The sequence below is a fragment of the Rhea americana genome, unplaced genomic scaffold (assembly GCF_003343005.1).
Source record: "Rhea americana isolate MKP2758 unplaced genomic scaffold, rheAme1 scaffold_63, whole genome shotgun sequence".
In the NCBI taxonomy this organism is placed as follows: Eukaryota; Metazoa; Chordata; class Aves; order Rheiformes; family Rheidae; genus Rhea; species Rhea americana.
The window spans coordinates 1,034,935-1,054,374 of NW_028186790.1; the positions used below are offsets into that span (position 1 = coordinate 1,034,935).

Sequence of the window (19,440 nt, forward strand, 5' to 3'; positions counted from 1 at the left end):
CTCTGAGATATACGTATTACATTGACCATATTTGCAATGCCTTTGCTTCCATATTAAATTTCAAAGCTCAGCACAAGTGTCACTTAATTCAAGCAGGGTAAAGCATCCATAAAAAGCAATGAAATTAGAGTGAAAGAACCTACACAGATGTAAGTAATCACAATAGAGCAAGACAACACAAGAGTACAAAAATATTCCATTTTTGAAACCATTCGTGTGGTGGTATCACACAGGAAATTAAGGAATGGAACAAAATCCTCAGATGATACCATATAGCTTATATAGATCATTTACAGCTTAAGCTGTCTAAGGACTGGCTCTTGTAATATAGCCATAGAGAAATCCTTACACTATACAACCGAATGCTTGAACGTTCATCAACTTCAAAGAAGTATCAGAAGAATAATTTCTTTCAAATGCAAAGAAATAACTAATAACTCCTTTCCCCTTGATTCAAACGCAGAGTTTGTCCTCCCACCTTTGTGCCCAAACCCACTGCAGAACCTGTCTTAGCCAATGCTACAATCTTGAAGCTGCTGGCTCTCTCTTGTGCCCCTGCGGTTACCTGAAAACAACATTCCAGAATCCTTCCATTTTTCCAAATACTACATTCATTTTCAAGTGTTCCCTTTTTACTGCCTCTACTAGCATGATTAATAAATCAAATAATGTTAACTCTGCAGCAGTGTTCTTAACATTTATTTTGTATGAAACACTTCAGAAATTCCCTTAAATAACTAGTAATTATGATTGTGAATTTGCTGTTTTGAATGTGATTAAGCTAGAATGTAGCCTTTTTGTATGCAATGTCTTTATACATTAGTAACAAATGCTGACCTTCATTTAGAAGCCTTTTCCTTGGGCCAGAAAACTGATATCAGAACTTGTGGATGGATTAGGACCTCTGATGGTATTAAAATAAAGAACAGCTGCGGCCGTAACCACATTAGGATGGCTTTACTGCACTTTTTGATTACTATCAGCTAGAAAAACAATTATTTGTCCACTTCAAAGTGACAGTTTGCTGGAGGGAAAGGGACAAAACTGTGCTTGGTTCTTAGCAGATTATTAGGAGATAAGAACTACGCAGCAGAACAAACCAAAGACTGCCGTAAGTCATGTAAGGGCAGTTTTTTCTTGTAAAAGATGAAACTCTTTCTTGCTTCAGCAGATATCTGAAGGGTTGATTTCTTAGTTTAATACACCCCGTACCAATATGTAAGTTTTAATTAGATGCAAGAAAAAAGTTACTGTAAAAGTTACTGCTGTTATTTATTCTGAATGTGGTATGTTGCCCTCCCATCTTTATATTTCTTTACTACACACACAAGTTCAGCATTGCATTTGAACTCTCAAACATTTTCAGGCAGGATATTCAGGGAAAAAAAAAAAAAAAAAACAAAGTGAAACTGTTCTTTCATCACAAGTCCTTGGTTGAACTCCACATGCCAGCTAACCCTGGTAGCAAGTTAAGAGGAAAGGCACAGTAGCCTCAGTGATCCAGGACAGATCTTGACTTCCTCAAAGTTCAAAAGGCATCTGAGTCCAGGAATTTAGTTCAACCTATTACCGGAGACAGACAACTGCAAAATGGAATCTTAATCTAAATTTGAACAGTGTTTAAGGACATCAAGATCAGACCCATCCACAGTATATCCTACAATGTCCACTGTGCTAGAAGAAAGAACGGGAGTAATTAACAGAATAGGAAAGATTCTTTACTGATCTACAGTTAAGACCTCGCAGTTCCCTCTGGCTCCCAGTGCCCATATATTCTCATGACACTACTAACGGTCCTCCTAAACCTTAGCACAAATTTGCTAACACCTACCATAAGATGTCTTCTTATTCAAAACTATGTCTGTTTTAGAAGGAATTATGAGAAAATTATTTTCTTATTTAAAAAAATAAGTGAAATCCTTATCCTGAAAGGTCCTTTCCCAGGAAAGATTTCCCAGACACCCTGGTTTCATGAGATACTCCCGTGTTCCCTCTAGGCAGGGTAGAACACAACCACAGAAAGCCAACAGAATTTTTCCATAGTTGCTTTTAAGGAGAAAATTAAGTTTCCAAATTTAAAAAGCAGACAGTAATGGCTGTCCTCTGTGTTCTGGAAAGAACATTAATCAGTTTATTTTTGTAAATTTACAAACAACTCATATAGCTAGATGCTTGGAAGCACTACTCCAAATTTCAGCTGCAGCAGAGACTTACCTTTAACCCACTTGGTCTTGTGCCAGGCACATTCTCCCATCAAAACAAGGGCATTTGTGCACCCAAGCATCCTGCTTGCGGGTAAGAATACAACCTCAGGTGCTATGTAAGTTGTATAGACAGCATCCATATTACAAACAATGCCATTTCAGGCCTAAACAGGCCTGTTACTTACAGTTGATTTTTTAAAGTATTTTCAGTGCAGAAGTTAAACCTTCACTGAACTGACAAATGTTTGGAACTTACTGATCCCCTGGAAGTGGAGTATGATTTTGGCTACAATTATCCTGTTGCCAGCAGGAAGAGGGCATATACACAAGTTGTATTTGACCAGCTATTACAAACACACAGCCTTAGTATGCCCTTTTTGTTAGAGGGAGCAACAGAAAGGTTTCTCTTTGAAGACAATCAGATTATGAAGGTACTGATCAGCAGACTCCAGAAACGGTGAAGCCTTCTACTAGTAGCTAAAACCACCTAAGAAGAAAGGAAGGAATGCCCAAACCAGAATGGACTACCAACTTTTTTACAGCTCCATTTGAAATTCTGCTGATTGCTTCAAAGAAGTATGTATGAGCTCCCACTAGCATCCTCAGCAAGTAGTTTTGGTAACATAGAATAAYAACATGCTTAACTGACCTCCTTATAAAAATGTTTTGAAATTATGAACAAGTAAATCATATCATTCAAAACAGCTAATTCATTCTGGTTTGGCAGGGAAGAAAATGTAAAACCTAATAGATCACAGATTCTCATGGTGGTTAAGTTTACTACCACCCCTTACTCTAGTAAGACTTCTGCACCTTGCTGTTACTGTGGTTCAGCAGTACTACCAGGTGCAGTAGTCCAGAAAAGCTTCAAGGTTCTTCAGTTTTTGGGTGTTCCAAGTAGTCATAGTTTTTTGTGTTTTTTTTTTTTTTTTTTTTTTTTTTTTTTGGGGGGGGGGGGGAAGGGAATATTGGTGGCAGTCATGTTCAGATAAGACCTTATGCCTGATTTCATGAAGTGACAGCTTTTTGTAGTCTACACTCCTTAACATACCTCACTACTGACCTTTGGTTGAGGAAAGCACAGAAGTTACATATATGCCACAGGAACTTTTATTCCAGCATCCCATTACTTATGTCGATGAATAGTTGACTAACAAGGTCTGGCAGCTATATCACAGAAAATAGAATCTGTTGAGTGATGCATTTCTTGAAAAACAAGAAAAAAACCCTCYAAAATATTGAAAACAACCTGCTGGCATGTCAGACTGTAAAGATGGCTTATATCACACAGCTGAAAAGACAAGACTATCACTCCAGTGTATGTTAGATATGAATTTTCCTGTTCTGCATCTGAGAACTTAAAGGTTTTAGCTGAAATACAGTATTGCACAGGTATGGATCAGAGAAAGGATTTAAGATGAGTTACTCAGTCGAATAAGTACCATAGAAAATACAGGTTTTTCAGACCGTACACTTCTTGGAGCAAGAGCAACCTTCTGTATTTACACCAAATACCAAATATTTCAGTGTTTCCAGGATCATAAGAAAGAAGATAGTTCTTAGATTAGTGGATAAGGTAATTCTTAGCCACTGCCCAGAGAGAGAAGAGTGTGAGACAGGATTCTTATGATTCATGAAGTGCTGAAGGATCACGTTTTACTCCTGTGGTCTTTCTTTGAAAACTTCCTGTATTAGATGCATTTATAGTATACTGGAGGGAAAAAAAAAAAAAAAAAGAAAAAAAGAAAAGAAAAAAAACCCACCACACACCACAACCTTCAATTTTTACAATGATAGGCTAACACATTCAGCCTATTTACAAAGCAGAACAAAACAAAGTAGGTAGAGATTCCATGGCACAAAACATCTGTCTGCTTCAAGTGGTAGTTTCTGATAATGTCGTATCAACAGACAACGACCTTAAAAGGTAGAAAAACTGAAAGTAAAACAAAGCAACAGTAAGCGTACCAGGAAGGCAGGAATGAAGCCTACATTCCTTTCCAGCCTTGGAGCGGTGACTTCATCTTTGCTAGGGTGACTTTCAACTAAGTCCAGGCTTGAATACTATTATTAGAATAAGAAGAAGTGTGCCATCATCTAAATATAATGATGACTCAACACCTAGAGGCTCCAATGATGTAATATGGCCAAAGAGGTTCTGCCTTCAGAGACCAGATTTTAAAAATGAAGGCAAAGAGACCAAATCTCCCTCTACAGAAACAAAGCCTGCCTCCTAGAGCATGCTTCTTGAATTAGCCTGCTGGAAAATGGAATCATAGAAACATTCCATACATGGCAGCAGACACACTGGCTCCACTTTTGTTTAAAAGCAGTACTGAACAGACACATCTCAATTATACTCAGAGTCTAGGAGTGTCAGTAGAAAGATTCAGTTCCAGGATTAATGTATAAAACATATAAAAGCTAAAGACTATGCACCACTGAAAAGTTGTGTCTTTTAATGCACCTTAAAAATAACAATTGTAGCATGAAGATTTGCTTTATTGAGAAAGCTGAATGCAAAGGAATACAAGGCAAGAAAAAAAAGAAGTGCTTTCCTAGTAAGCCTTGGACAAACATTCCAACTGTCACTTGAGATAGCCTTAGGTCAAAGCCTAATACTACATCCAAAAGCAGTGGAAGTCCAGTGCAGGCTTCTATAATGAAAGTAAGAAGTTATCCAGCTTATATCAATAAAAATTATAAAAAGTAATGTGACAATCTCTCATGAAAATAGTAACTGTTTTCACAATAGAAGTCCTTCCATTAAAGGAGGACTATAGTTTTCATCAGTTTTGACTTCTTTTCTCCTCCCCTCTTCCCTCTCCATTAAGCTTACAGTTCAGAAATATGTTTATTTATAATCACCTTCACTTACCAGTTTTACATTCACACACACCCTCCTCATCACCAGAATAAGCATGTAAGAGCTCATCACTTCAACTAACAATGCTTGGTCTCAGGTCTCCTGGTTTACAGCTGGGGGAACCACTGCCCTCTTTCTTTGAATTACACTGGCACTAAATATACTTTGTTTACCTATCTTTGGCAGCTGCAACATAGTAAGATACAGGCACACTGATTAATCTTTTATCATGTGTTATTACTTAAAAAAAAAGGTGGAAGTGTAACTATCAGCTTTAACAGCTGTTCCATCCAATTTGAACTAAAACAGTAGAATGGGAAAAGCACAATCAACCTCTAAAAAACTTGAGGAAAAAAATTTCCCTTCTTGAAAGCAAATTCTAATAGTTACATTTTGGTGCTGTTATCTCCTGAGGTATTGCAGTATCTGAAGAATCATCTTAAGAGACAAGTGTTTGAGTTTTAGTCTGAGATAAATTACATAGTCACATTACAGAACTTACAGAAAGGGAAGTTTTACAAAATAGTGATATATGCACAACAAAGGTGTTACTAAGTGGAAAGTCTGAGCGTTACATATAGCATTTAACAGTTAAAACACACACATATGCATCCTCAAGAGTCATGTCCTTTGGCTTTCCCCCACCACCTCTTTATCAAAAAGATAAAAGGAGCAGCACCTCCATTCAGTCACACTACCAGCCAGAAATAAGCCTCAATTTTGCCATATCTTGCTCATATAAATAGCCCATCAGTTTTTCCAAGAGTCACATGGCAAATCCCAGGATTCAGGAGTAATTTTATTTTTAACTTCTTTACAGTAAGATCTCCACAACCCAAGTCAGTGCTGTACACTCCAAACAAAACAAAAAGCCTACCCCACCATTAACAGGTTACAAGGCAAGACAAATGATCAGGAATATATAGTTCCACGACTGGCAAACAGTTGAATCCRATCCCAGCTTTGCTGTAAGCCTGCTGGATAATCTTGGGGGGATCCACTACTTCTCCACGCCTTTGTTTTTTCCTTAAAAAATAAAAAGCACAATATTTTCTAGTCACATTGTAAGGAAGGTACAACTTTGGTTTTGGTCAGAAGAAACAGGCTGTTCATAATGAGAGCAGGAATAAGGAAGCGCACCTCCCTTCAGTACTGGTGAGCTGTTAGTTCACTAAAACTACTGAGCCATTCTGTGCAAACTCTCAAATGCCCATATTATCAACCTAGCTATTCACGGTATTTTCCTGACCTACATGGAGATTGCTTTCCAAGAACACAGGTCTGAACAACAGGGAAAATTTTTTCAGACAGATGCTTCATTGTTATGGTATAAAAATACACATATAGCTAGTACTAATCTTTCTTCTATGAGTGTTTAAGTTCAGGGAAATAGCCACTCCTGTGCAGCTTTCTTTAAACCCAATGGCAGTACTAGTCTTTAGATCTCACAGCTCCTATCTTTTCAGACTCCCTCTGGCTATGTTGAGGCCTTAACGTGCTGTCAATGAGGAAACCCCAGCCCGACCTGATACAGGTCCTTTGTCTGCAAGATACAGGACCTTCAAACTCCTTATAGCTGCCATCATCTCTTTTGGTAGGCAACAGGGAAGCCTACTTAAGGTTGCACAACCATGTGATATTGCTGGAATATCTGATACAAGATGCAGTAAGAACAAGGCATACTGGCTTAGTACAGGTAGATGCGAACCCAAGCGATCCCTCAAGGTTGCTTCAAGCCAGTGCTCAAGCATAAACTGTAATTTATCCTGTATCTGAATCAGAGTAGTTAAATCCTTTCAAATTTAAACAATTATATTTTAAGGCACTTGCTTTGAAATGCCCATCTTTGAGTGTCCTGCTTAGACATCTGTGTGTTAAAAAAAGAAAAATGAAAAATATAACTTGACAATTCAGCCTCTGAGGCACTTCAGTAACATAACTTTAAAGCTGTCAGACTGAATTCATGACATTAATGTTGTTGTATGCTGCAGTCACTCAGACATTTAGATATTTAAATATTATTTATGCAGCAAGTTCATACATCAAATCAAAACATCCATTTACGCTCACAAGTTTCCCTGGCTTTCTCTACTAGTTGCAAGTAACTTCTGAACCAAGCATGCCTCCAATTTCCTTTAGAAATCACAGGTCAGGAAAAGCAAAGACAAAGTTACATTGCAAAAAACTTATTTTCTGCAAAATGGATAAAACAATGAATCTACTGTAGATGTAACAATTACAGTGTTTTTTTGTTGTTTTTTTAAAGACTAGTGTGTACATTGGATCAATATGCATTTGAAGATGTGATTCTGCTAGCATCGTTTGTTAATTGCAACTGTCTTGAGGTTTTAACTTAAGATTGGTAACATGATAACGTTTTATATTGAAAGCATGTGTGGTCTTAGCCTGCAGCAACAGTTAATAATAGAAGAGATCATGAGTACAAATCAACTGGAAACACAAACATTTGTTTTACAAGAGTAATAAAAGTCACAGTCAGCTCCCCAGGTCCAGTGTTGGTTTTAATGAGACATCTGAAAATAATCCCACCTTGTTGAATATGGACTTACAGGAGTAACTACTTACTTGYAAACAGAGTTGTTTGATAATCCATTTCATTGATAGGTTGTTTATGGACATGTATATGGAATAGCATATGCAGCTCCACAGGTCAACTGCTATTCTTGAGACACATCCTTAGGTCCTGTAAGTCTTTAGGGACTGATACCCCATTAAGTTACATAATGGTCCATCCCATTTTTTAGCTAAGCCATCAGCTAAAACACTAGAATACAGTTCTCAAAAGAGAAATATCTAGAGCAAGTGTGAATAAATTTTTTGCAGAGTTAAGAGATTCTCTAATTCTTAGGACACCTTTGTAGGTCTTCTTTTAGAACTGTATTTTCACATCCTTTTAATGCTAGAAATATTTATGAAGATGTTCCCAAACCACTGAAGTAACAAACACTTTCAACTTCATTGCTAGATGSGCGATATAAGTCCACAAAAATAGCACAACAAAAATGAGACTTACTAGCAAAAGAACTTAAACACGATACTGCACAGAAGATAGGAATTTGGGGTATAGGATTTTCCTCTGTAAATATGATCATTTGACTTAGTGCTGTGATACTTGAAACACTGTACTCAGTTTTCTTCACTGGAAGAGACATCAATGATTCTTTTAATCTCTGCTACTTCAACATACACAAAATATCATTACCTTTATTAAAAGATGCAAAGAAACCACCATCTGAACAAATGTTGCAAGCAATTCTACTTCCACAGCTTTAGAGGTCATTTCACTGGAATTAGGAATATTAGGAATTAGGATCCTTTGATCTGGTAACTTCCCTCACCACCAAAGCAGCCCTTTGTCCATCTTGGCCACATTTCAGTCTCAGTGAATCTGATCTACAGTTTTATCTGGACATGTTCTCAGGTAATTCCAGCCAAAACCCAAGCCCATCTTTACTGTTGCCAACTTGTTTCCAAATTGAAAATTCCAGGTAAGATATTTAAGTAGCCTCACATGTACCTGTAGCAATTAGCCTAGTCTAATTTCAAAGCCCCAAACTATCAGTTTTATATTGACAACTCCATCTAAAAAAATAAATCAATCAAAACCATGCTAAGAAACAGTTCTCAAATCGTTGATCCTTTTTCCTCTTTTCTTTGTTCTCATCAGCACTCATCTTAGGTTTTCCAAGTACAACATTATTTCAGAATATTATTTAAAACATTTGGGAAAAAAACCCACAAACACACACAAGAAAGGCAGCCTCCCATCAGTGATACTTGATCAGCAAGCAAGATAAACTTTCTTTCATGTGCTAACTTTGCAGCCTCCATCATGACTGTAACTATGGTTGCTATGGAGACACATACGCAAGCTTCAGTATTTTGCAAATGCAAGGAAAAAAAAACACATTTTGTTCATTGTAGCTGGTGAATAGGCTTAAGTTGTTGAAACGAACATGGCAAAGTGTAGTCACATACCTTAAGGCAGCAAGAATCTCTGATCCAGTTTCTTTTCAAATGACAAACATCTAAACATTGCAATTTTAAAGAGAAACAAACATAATAAAAGTATATGTTTATCTTACAATGGAAGTACAGAAACTGACACTGTACCTTACTGTCCTCTCCTTCAAACACAGACTGGTGAACATTACAAGCAAATAGAGAGTTTGGGAGATCGTTGAAGTCAATTATTTCATGAAAATCTTCCTCTGCAAAACATCTCTTTAAATTGCTGTTTCCATCTATGGAATAGATTAAGAACTGTCCTCCATCCTCTGCGATGCAGCCATAGTGACTGAGGCCTCGCATTTCAAAGAAGTAGGAGTCTCCCCTCATTCCTATCAGCATAGGAGAGAGAAACACAATTACACTAAACTTAATATAGATAGATAGATACATACATATATATATATATTATATATGTATATATATATATACACACATACACACACATGAAAATCGACCCAGAAATTCTTAGCTCAGGACCTTAATTTGTAGGTAATTAATGTATTTCATACTATTTTAAGGCAATGATTGACCTCAGAAACAAGGCACTAATATCAGTTTCACAGAGCTCAATAAGAACTTTCCTTTAGTTCCAACTATTAGCACTGAAAAGACCTAATCATATCAGCACAAGCTGCTGAACACATCTAGAAGAGTGTCACGACTTTAATCCCCTTTGCTCTAAAAGAAAATACTATGTTGCAACTGGGCTTAAGAGATAGTCATGTTTGCTCTTGGGAAGGCAAACTGAGTTTCCAGTCAGCTTAAAGAGAAACTATCATGCACTGGATGACAACATGAAAATAGCTTTGAAAATTGTATCAAGCTTCAACTTAAAGCAAAAAGCCGACCCTTTTGAAAAGTAGCATCAAAGATTGAAGACACTTCATCATCACAAAAAAAAACACTACTAGGACATTATCACAAAAAAAAAAAAAAAAAAAAACATCAGCCAACTAGTTCCTTAGTTCAAGAGCAGAATGTGCCCTTTTATCTATGCCCATTAGCAGTTTCTTTGTTTGAATTTTAACGATATCAGGAAGCAAACAACAACAACAAAAAAAATGATCTAAGGAATAGCAGAACTAAATGTTGATCCTCATCCCCCTCTTAAAAGAAAAAAAAAAAAAAACAGCTGATTTTGGAGGCTTTAACCCAAATCCATCAGAGTAGAAAGATAGTTCTAGAGTCACTGAAGGACACAGAAGTAACAGGCTCATACATCAAACACTATCCCTGCTGTGGGTACGAGAGTAAGCCTCATACCACAGCCAAAGGGATTAAGGAAAGGTCCCAATTAATCATCAGTGTATTCGTTAGTACAAATTCAGCTATTTCTCATGGCTAGCATAGATAGTCCCTGCTATAGGTATACTGGACATTAACTTCTGATCAACTTATTGGATCTCTAGAGAAGTTATGTAGAAGAATAATTATTGCATAAACATATAAGGGAATTCACAATATGCAATCATTGACTTATTTTCCTCTTAAAGTGGTTAGAGAATTATATAACTAGTGTGTTCATTTTTTTTTTTTTTATTTGCCCTTGCTCTACTGCATACTTGCCATTCCCTATTAATACTTGTACATATTGGTTCAACTAAAGCTGTCAGGGCTAAACAGTGTCCAAAATTAAACCATATGTCTTATTTAGACTTAATCTCCATAAAGCAATGTGAAATTATGGATCTAATTTACCATGCCTGTGCCTTTTACATAACCTCATTTCTACTGCAGCTCTGACATGATGCTTGGCAGATAGAGTGCCTCATTCCACAACCTTGCGTTACAGAGACGTCAGTAAACATTACTGCTGAAGTCTCACGGCTAGTGAATTAAATTTTAAAGAAAACAAACCAAGAGCACACTCAAAAGTATCAGTTTTGGAGCAGTACTACCAGGTCCACACTTAGTACGCTCTCGGATCACCTGATAAAGACTGATTGATTAGCCAGCATTAACCAGGGCATCAAGGCTGGAAGGTACCTGCATAGGTCACCTAGTCCAACCCCCACAGTCAGACCGGGTTTTTCAGGACCTGGCCCAGAGCTGATCTGTCGCATATCCATTGAAAGCTGTACAGCAATACCACCCATAGGGCATACAATGATCTGTGGAGAGCTGCTAGGTCATAAGATCTTAGCTGCCCTCCATTTCCAGGTACTAAAATACATTACAGAGGGCTAAAAAGAAGTTTCCTAGTCCTGTATTCCAGGCATGTATACATGGGGGAGGAAGAGAAAGGGTTTAAAGCAAACCAGAATGTTGAATGTATGACAGAGCTGCAGCACTGTAAGTAAGCATGTGTAATATGAAAGCCTCAAGCTAACCAGCTCTTTATCCTGATGACAGGTTTTAGACTCTCAAAAACAGAGTAATGTCTTTGCCAACTCAGTCTGACATCAGCACAAGTATCTCCAATTAACTACAGTTCAGATATTTAGTTCTGACAGTGGAGGGAAAAAAAATGGTGGAGAAGATGGCTAAACTTAGCAGTATGTATCAGCCCATCAGAACTCAATGCCATGGCAATACTCCTTCAGACATTTAAACCAACTCATTTAAGCCTCATTGAAATGTAAAGTATACTGTACATCTCAGTGTAAAATACCCAGGTTAAGTACTATAAAGAAATCTTCACAGTAAACACTGCTGTAGAAGAAGAAAAGTTCAGAATACATCACAGTTTTAGCAAAAAATGTTAATAGATCATCCACTCCAAATACAATCATCTCTAAGTTTGTTTGCCATCATGTCTAGCCTGTAGCAAGATTAGATTCATTGTTTTTATGTTTATGAAAATAAACCACAAGTCCAATGTTGCAAAATATAACTCACATGGCAGAGCTGGGTATGAAGTATTCCATTCAGAACAGGCAAAATGAAAATACTCAATATCACGTTTTCACACTGGGCAAAGTTTTTCCCCACAGATAAGTATTAAACTAGAAAAGTCTACTCAGCAGAGAGGGGAGTTTCAAGGGCAACTTTATGTCACAATGACTCAAAAGGGTAAAGAACATATGAGCTAATGGTCAAAAGTTTTATGAAGCTCCCGAATATGAATTCACTCACTAGGAATTCTAGTGAGGAGAGAAAAGTCTTCATTACTCTTTCTTTGAAAAGGAAGAGGAAAAACCCACCACACAAACACACCCATCCACACCACACTACCTGCACAATCATTCAGGTAAACAGCTAGACAGAAACCTGCTACCTTAATGGAACCTAAAGCCACACTACAGCAATAGATGTAATACATATGGAAAACAAATCAATGATGTATCTCTAATTATATCAGCTGATTTCTTAAGCTGCACTTCTTAGTAAAATGAATAAGCTTCACTTCCACTGAGCAGTTTGATAATAATGTTAAAAATGACTTCATGGCAGCCAGTTTCATGCATTCTGCTCCTCAATGCATACCAAACCTGTTAGGGTGCAAAGAGAAGTCAACATATAGCCAGAAGTCAGTGTGTATACATACATATACACACACATTACTATATACTATATTACTAYATATACTATTATAAAATTTTTATTTCCTGGAAGAACCATATCATAAGATTCCAAATAGTGAGGAAAGTGTGTGTGTGTGTGGGAGAGGTCCTATTCTGAACCAGCTAAAACCACTATGGCAAGTACCAAAACAGTAAGAACTGAATTTTGAATGATGAGATTTTAACTATCTTATCTGACAATACAGACTAAGAGGCAGTGAACATACTATATCGCAGGTGCTTCTGCAACATACAGATTTCCATCTGAGACTGCAGGTTAACAAATGCTCTTAAGATACATTATGCAATACTATTTTTGCTCTGTTGGAATTCTTTAAGTAACAGGAAATTTTGTTCCTTGTTTTGATCAGTTCCTGAGGCAGCTTTGCTCAGTGGGACTTGGGTATTGGCCACAGGCCAACTTTTCTAAGTCACTGAAACTTGTATGCCTTTTGATCATTTCAAGACTTGGGAGGGTGGGGGATTGTACATGTGCACATCATCTACTCTTGAGATACACCTTAAATCCAAATCAATTTTCCCTCTACCAGCAAGTCAACTTGCAAAACCCTGATTATTACACCCCCTGCTCAATGAAAAATGGGACCCACACAATTATTAAAGACATCTGCACAGAAAAACTAGTGCATAGCCCTTGCTCACAGGCTTTACTTTGCTATGTACTACATAGCACCCAGTATAGCAGTACAGTTAAAATGAAAGTCTCACTGATCAGACACATTTGTGCTCCCCAAAAGAAAAAAACATCTCTGAGCCTGAGCTCAGTAACAGTCAGCACATACAAACATATTTGAATCAACCACATTATCTGCTAGCACACTTCAAAACCTTGGCCTGTAAATTCAGATTCTTTACTGGACAAACTAGCACTTCTGCTGAAAGATGCAACATAATCTGTCACATACCTTAGGTCACTCACTTCCAACACCTGCCACTTCTTATGTGGAGAGAGGTCCCAGGCTACATTTTGCATTGGACAAAGTATTTGTGTGGCCATGCTATAAATCAGACCAGTGAACTGATCCAGTTAAATGAAAAAGCTTACTGACCCAGACTAAGGGAAAAAAGATGTTTAGCTTCAACTTCTTAGGATAGCTGATCTGATTCACTTCATGGTTACATAAAGGCTTGTAACAGCAGCGAAAAATAGAAGACCAAAGTCTGTGAATGGAAGAGCAAAGACTACGATCGCATCTTTCAGTGACTAATCTCCTCAAAGCATTCATGAAGCTACAGTCTGAGCTTTCACAGGTCTCCATGAGCTTCATAACCTCTAATATGGTGATTTCTTATTTTCAAGAACATAATAACCAACAACCTAACCAACATTTTCAAAAACTAATCATGAGCTAGGATCTCTATTTTTATATGAAAAAATGTTACAGGTATTAAATTCTAACGTTAAATTCTTCGTTATATCTATCAAAAGTTTTATTTTCTTTTTTTATGGTGGAGGGGTTTAGCTTTTTCTTGTTTTTTAAAGAATTTTTTTTACTCAGTCATTTCAGACAATGCTCTGTCAAAACAGTTCCTTTCCATTTATTCTACTAATTTAGAACAAAGAAGTGGACATTTCAAAATTCTTGGATTACACATGATTAAGAATGAATCGCTCTATGAAACAGATTGCCATATAAAGTAGACACAATTAAAAGTCATTTTATATGTAACTATAGATGCAATACCATTATTCAGTCCAATTTCTATTTAGATTGAAGATCCTTTTCATAATTTTTGGCAAAATAAGTTTATTACCTCCTACAGTCCCTTTTATATTGTCAACAAAGCATGAAAAGTCATCCAAATAAAGATAAACCAAACTCATCCTACTTCTGACAGGTAACGAGTTCAAATTAATTTGATTGCTCCTCTATCTGCAAATCAGGAAAGTTTTCATATTCTTAAAATAACAGAAACTGGCATACAGAATTTAGGGGAAAAAAAAGCAATTCCATAAAAAATAATCCAATAAAGCTAAGGAATCCTCTAGAACCAACACTTGTGCTAAACTCAGTCTGCAAGACCTTAAAATGGGACCACCCTCGTAAACTCCACAGGACTATTCTCTCCAGAAGTCTGAGATACCAAGACAGAAACAAACCTGCATCCAAGCTCATATAACATCCAGCTAATGCCGATTCCTTGCCATCTCAATTTATTCCCTGTAAATCAAGCTCCCCATAAATAATCTGTGTTCCTCTACATGTTGTTTTTTTAATTTTGGTCTAGGATTTTAACCCTAAACTTTTAGGTCAGAAAATACATTACCCAGAGAATAGGAGTGCACCAAAAATTGCAGTACTAGTCTTTTAACTCTTGAAACATCATAGCAGCCACTACTTTTCCACACCTTGTCTTCAATCTCTTACTTCTTTGTGTACGTACAATTGCATTACTTCACATGAAGCTAAGCCATTTCAAATTCTTCCTCCTGTGGTCAAAGGATGCAAGAACTTCCTGTTTTGGATAGCTCAGAAACATCAAGTGTGTTCAACTGTGTAGATGCTGTAGCTGAAAGCTCTGTACAAATTATTGATGAGAGCTGTGTTCATTCTGATATCATAACTACTACTATTTAGAGGCAGTGCACCTCTAATTAATTTAACAGAGACCAGCAAAAAGCTGGAGCTCTGTTTTTCCTTATTTGCCAAAATTTACTAACAGATCATAATAGCCTACTGAAAATTCTATTTGTAGGGCTGTTTTATCAAAAAATTGATCTTCTAGTGTAAAATTTTAAGTGCAATGATGTATGCCTTGCTATGAATTTAGACCCCTATAAAATAAAAACTTCAGCTTTAGTACTTTGCTGAATGAAGCTGGACTTCAACACATGACTAATGCTCACCATGTGCTAAGTGTTTTCCTGAACCAGTGTCTTAATTATCAATTACGTATAGATTTATCCACTGTGTTTATGGAAACTAATAAGATATTTTGTCAGTGACCATTTTCCTGTCTTCAGAGTATTTTAAAAATTCCCTCAGGGACATCAAGAAACAGGCATATATCTTTTCAAATCACTTGGAAACTTTTTACTGTATTTTTTTTTAAGCACTGCTAGTCATGACAAACAAGATGACTAAAAATAGAATAAAAAACAAACAATGTTACAAATAGAGGCTTTAAATATAATCACTATAAACTAAAAGTATTACCAAGTCCTGAGTGCAAACCTCCTAGAAACAGTAATCCACAGAAATTAAGAAAGCTGGGAAAAAAAATAAAGGAAAAAAACATTATGGGTGTTTTCCTAGAAGGGTCCAGAACAAGAGCAAAAATTCCCTCTGCTACCACTAAAAAGTAAGTTCTACCTTTAACTCAAACAGAACAAAAAAAAACAAAACAAAAAAAAGTTTTTTTCCCCTGAAAAAATTCATTTTTACTTAAAATAGTCACTGACTTAATGAAAGCAGAGTTACCAATTTATGTAGTGTTGGTCTAAGTATGCAGGTCCTGTTGAAGTCAGTTAAACCCACACAGATGACTTTGGCAGAAGGCTCGAGTGTAATAGGGAAGTTCCAACGCTAACAACCTACCAAAATTTCATTCTATCCCATAAATAGAATACTGGTGATGGGTATTGTTTTTATAAGGTGCTGGTTCTTCACTACAGAAAGCTCCCACAGACTTAAAGACATTTTACTTCATTAGAAAGAGCAGAGAGACCTCACATGACAAAGTTAATGAACTGTTCCAACCTAGAAAGCTGCTATACTAATCTATATTCATCTTTTTCCTTAATCTTCTCCTCTGCATTCCTCACCTGGACAATGACTCTTTCTGCACACAGCAATAAAAATTACTGGCACAGGGAAGTCCACTAACATTTCAACTTTGCACTAGTTTTGTATGGCACTAACCTAATCAGTCTCCAATATTCCTCTTATAGAAGTAAGAGTTTTAAGATGAGGAAGAATTTTCTTTTTCTTTTTTTTTTCTTTTTTTTTTTTTTAATGCTAACTGGTGCAAATCCCAAATGTTCTAATCCTTTCCACTGACATTCTAGCTGTATTAAATTTAGCTGAGCCTTTGCAACTATTTTTGGAAGCTTTTAACATCCAAAGGGGCTATTCAGTTTTATTCATCTAAAGCAGGGCTGGCCAGCTCAAACTGTTCAAGACCTGCATATTGTTCAAATGGCTCAAGTGTGCCTCCCATGCTGGGGCTCTAGCATTTGACCAGTATGGGAATGGGTCTGCTAAATAATCTGTACCTCCAGCTACAGGGCACACAAGCCAGCTCCTGAACTTGGTGCTGAACTCTACTGAAGTCAGGGTCCAGACCCATTCCATAATAGAGAGATGATGCTTTGGAGAATCAGTGTCAGGCAAGACGATTTTAATATGCTACTCTTAAAACGAGGAATATGTGCATTGCTTAATCAACCATTAAACTAACATTACGATATTTTTTAAAAAACTTGAAAAAAACTCCAAAAAAAATAGAATAAASTTTCTGATCACCTTCACTTGGCCTTCTATGCTACACTGTACTAAAAGCCAGTACTAAAACCAGCACATAGCCAAAAGCTATTGAAAGCTACTGACACTGTAGTACTATATCTGTTACCTCATGCAGGGTTCCATGAAAAACCTCGTTTATCAACCCTTCAGCTTGTAACATAAAATTATGACCATACCCAATTCTTATTAAGTCCTATTTTCCTTCCCCCCCCCCAAATAATATGGAAAGGAAGAAACCACAGACGTTAGAACCACATGCAGTAGGTGCTGTTCATATTGCTTAATTCCTAGAAGATATTTAAACACCATAAACACAGCAGGGCAAAAATAAGCCCAACAATCATGCCAGCAGAAAACTACCTAGAAGTAGAACATACACATCACTTTATGAGACCAGAAGTTTAGGAATGCGGTATTTATACTGAATTTTTTAAAAAACAAATGATGAAGATATAATTTTTTTTCCCCAGAACAGACAAAGAAAATCCAATCAGACTATGAAGTCCATTAAATGGCTATAGAACTTTTGTTATAAATTGAAATAAAATGTAAATATTTTCTTGAAAAGGTCTTGCTGCTAGTGCATGGGAGTAGTTTACAACCTAAACAGCACTAAGGACATCAATGCAACGACAAATATTTGAAATAGAAATAATGACAAACTAAGCCATGGGATCTGAATGCACACTAGACTATTTGGAAGAGAATAGACAAACTACATAGCTGTCGACTCCCTCTCAGCAGTTTAACGAGAGCACCTCTATACAACTCTATACCAGTTAACAGAGCTGACAATTTACAGAAAAAAAAATATATATCTGCCCTGACTCACTGCGATGAGTTTGTAGTTCTGCCTGAGCTGTAGTTTATGAACTGCTCAGAAACGAACGGACCACAGTACTTTTTTAGGGAAGAATTTTATCGAGGACGGGAAGAGCACCACACCAGGTCCGGTGAACTACCTGTTAACTCAGGACCAAGCCAGACCGGCGCGGGACATAGCGGTAACTCCGGCGACCTCCCCGCGGTTCCCGGGCAATGCCGCGCACCGGCCCCCGCGCCGCGCCCGTTACCCGCCGCGCGCCGCCTCACCGCGCCCAACGGCCGCTTCCAACCGCCACGCGGGGCCGCGCCCGCGGCGCCGACCCCCCGCGGCAGGGCAGGGCAGGGCTCGCCCCTCAAGCCCCGAGCTCGCCGCCGAAACGAGCGCTGAGGCGCAGGCGGGGGCCGGGAAGGGCGGCGGGCGCCGTTACATAACCCCGGCGCGGCCGCGCCGCAGGGGCGCCCGGCGGCGAGGTCGGCGGGGCAGGGCAGGGCAGGGCTGCACCCGCGCGGCCCCGCCGGGCAAGGAGCCCGCCGGCAGCCTTGGCCGCAGCCTTAGCGTTAGCCTTGGCCTTACCTGCTCCCGCGGCTCGCGCGCCCGGCGCCTCGCTGCGCCTCCCGCCGAGCCCCGAGGACAGCGCCGCCGCCGCTGGCCCCGCGCCTCTCGCCCTGCTCGCGCCGCTGAGGCGAAGGTGGCGGAGGGGGCGGTGGGGAGGGAGCCGGCGCTACCCAATCAGCGAGGCGCTCCGCCCAGACGAGCGTGCGGTGTCCACCAATGAGAACCCGAGGAGCGCGCTGGCCCCGCCTCCCCCGCCCCCGGGGCCGCTGCGTGCCCGCTGCGCCTCGCGCCGCGCGGCCGTTACCGGTGTGGGCGGCGGCGGCAGGTGGGACGCGGCCTCCGCTCGCCGCGGCGCGCGGGGAGCTGTAGGAGCCGGCAGCGGCTCGTGTCCTCGGCGCCGCTGTGCGGCAAAGCTTCCCTCCCTCGGGGTCGCGGTGCCCCCGGCGGTGCGGTGCGGTGCGGTGCGGTGCGGTGGGGCGAGGAGGTGGCGGGGGGGGGAGGTGAGAGGAGATGAGGTGAGATGGGGCGAGGTGGGGTGTGGGGATGGGGTGAGGTGAAGTGGGACAAGGTGAGGTGGGGTGAGATGAGTAGGTGAACATGGGGTGAGGTGGGTATGGAGTGAGGTGGGACGAGGAGGTGGGTATGGAATGAGGTGGGACAAGGTGAAGTGATTATGGGGTGAGGTGGGATGAGGTGAGGTGGGGTGAGGAGGTGGGTGTGGGGTGAGGTGAGTATGGGTTGAGGTGGGATGAGGTGAGGCGGGGTGAGGAGGTGGGTGTGGGGTGAGGCGGGATGAGGAGGTGGGTATGGGGTGAGAGGTGGTGAGGTGGGATGAGGAGGTGGGTATGGGGTGAGGTGAGTATGGGTTGAGGTGGGATGAGGTGAGGCGGGGTGAGGAAGTGGGTGTGGGGTGAGGCGGGATGAGGAGGTGGGTATGCGGTGAGAGGGAGTGAGGTGGGGTGGGTGA

General features: G+C 39.4%; 1 protein-coding gene across 3 annotated transcripts in view; it reads right to left on the reverse strand.

Annotated features, from left to right (window-relative positions):
* The window catches only part of RCAN2 (regulator of calcineurin 2), a 97,691-nt gene extending 79,117 nt beyond the window's left edge, over positions 1 to 18,574 (reverse strand). The window contains exons 1-2 of one of the 3 annotated variants that reach the window (XM_085320399.1): positions 18,492 to 18,574; positions 9,205 to 9,431 (exon numbers count right to left, since the gene is read on the reverse strand). In XM_085320399.1, coding sequence (XP_085176525.1) covers positions 9,205 to 9,429 — 225 coding nt within the window. In that variant the 5' untranslated portion in view covers positions 9,430 to 9,431; positions 18,492 to 18,574. Of the gene's footprint in view, positions 1 to 9,204; positions 9,432 to 17,920; positions 17,940 to 18,054; positions 18,143 to 18,491 lie in introns of those variants that run through there. The other 2 variants (XM_085320401.1, XM_085320402.1) reach the window with 2 other exon arrangements.
* Positions 18,575 to 19,440: the final 866 nt, after the last annotated feature.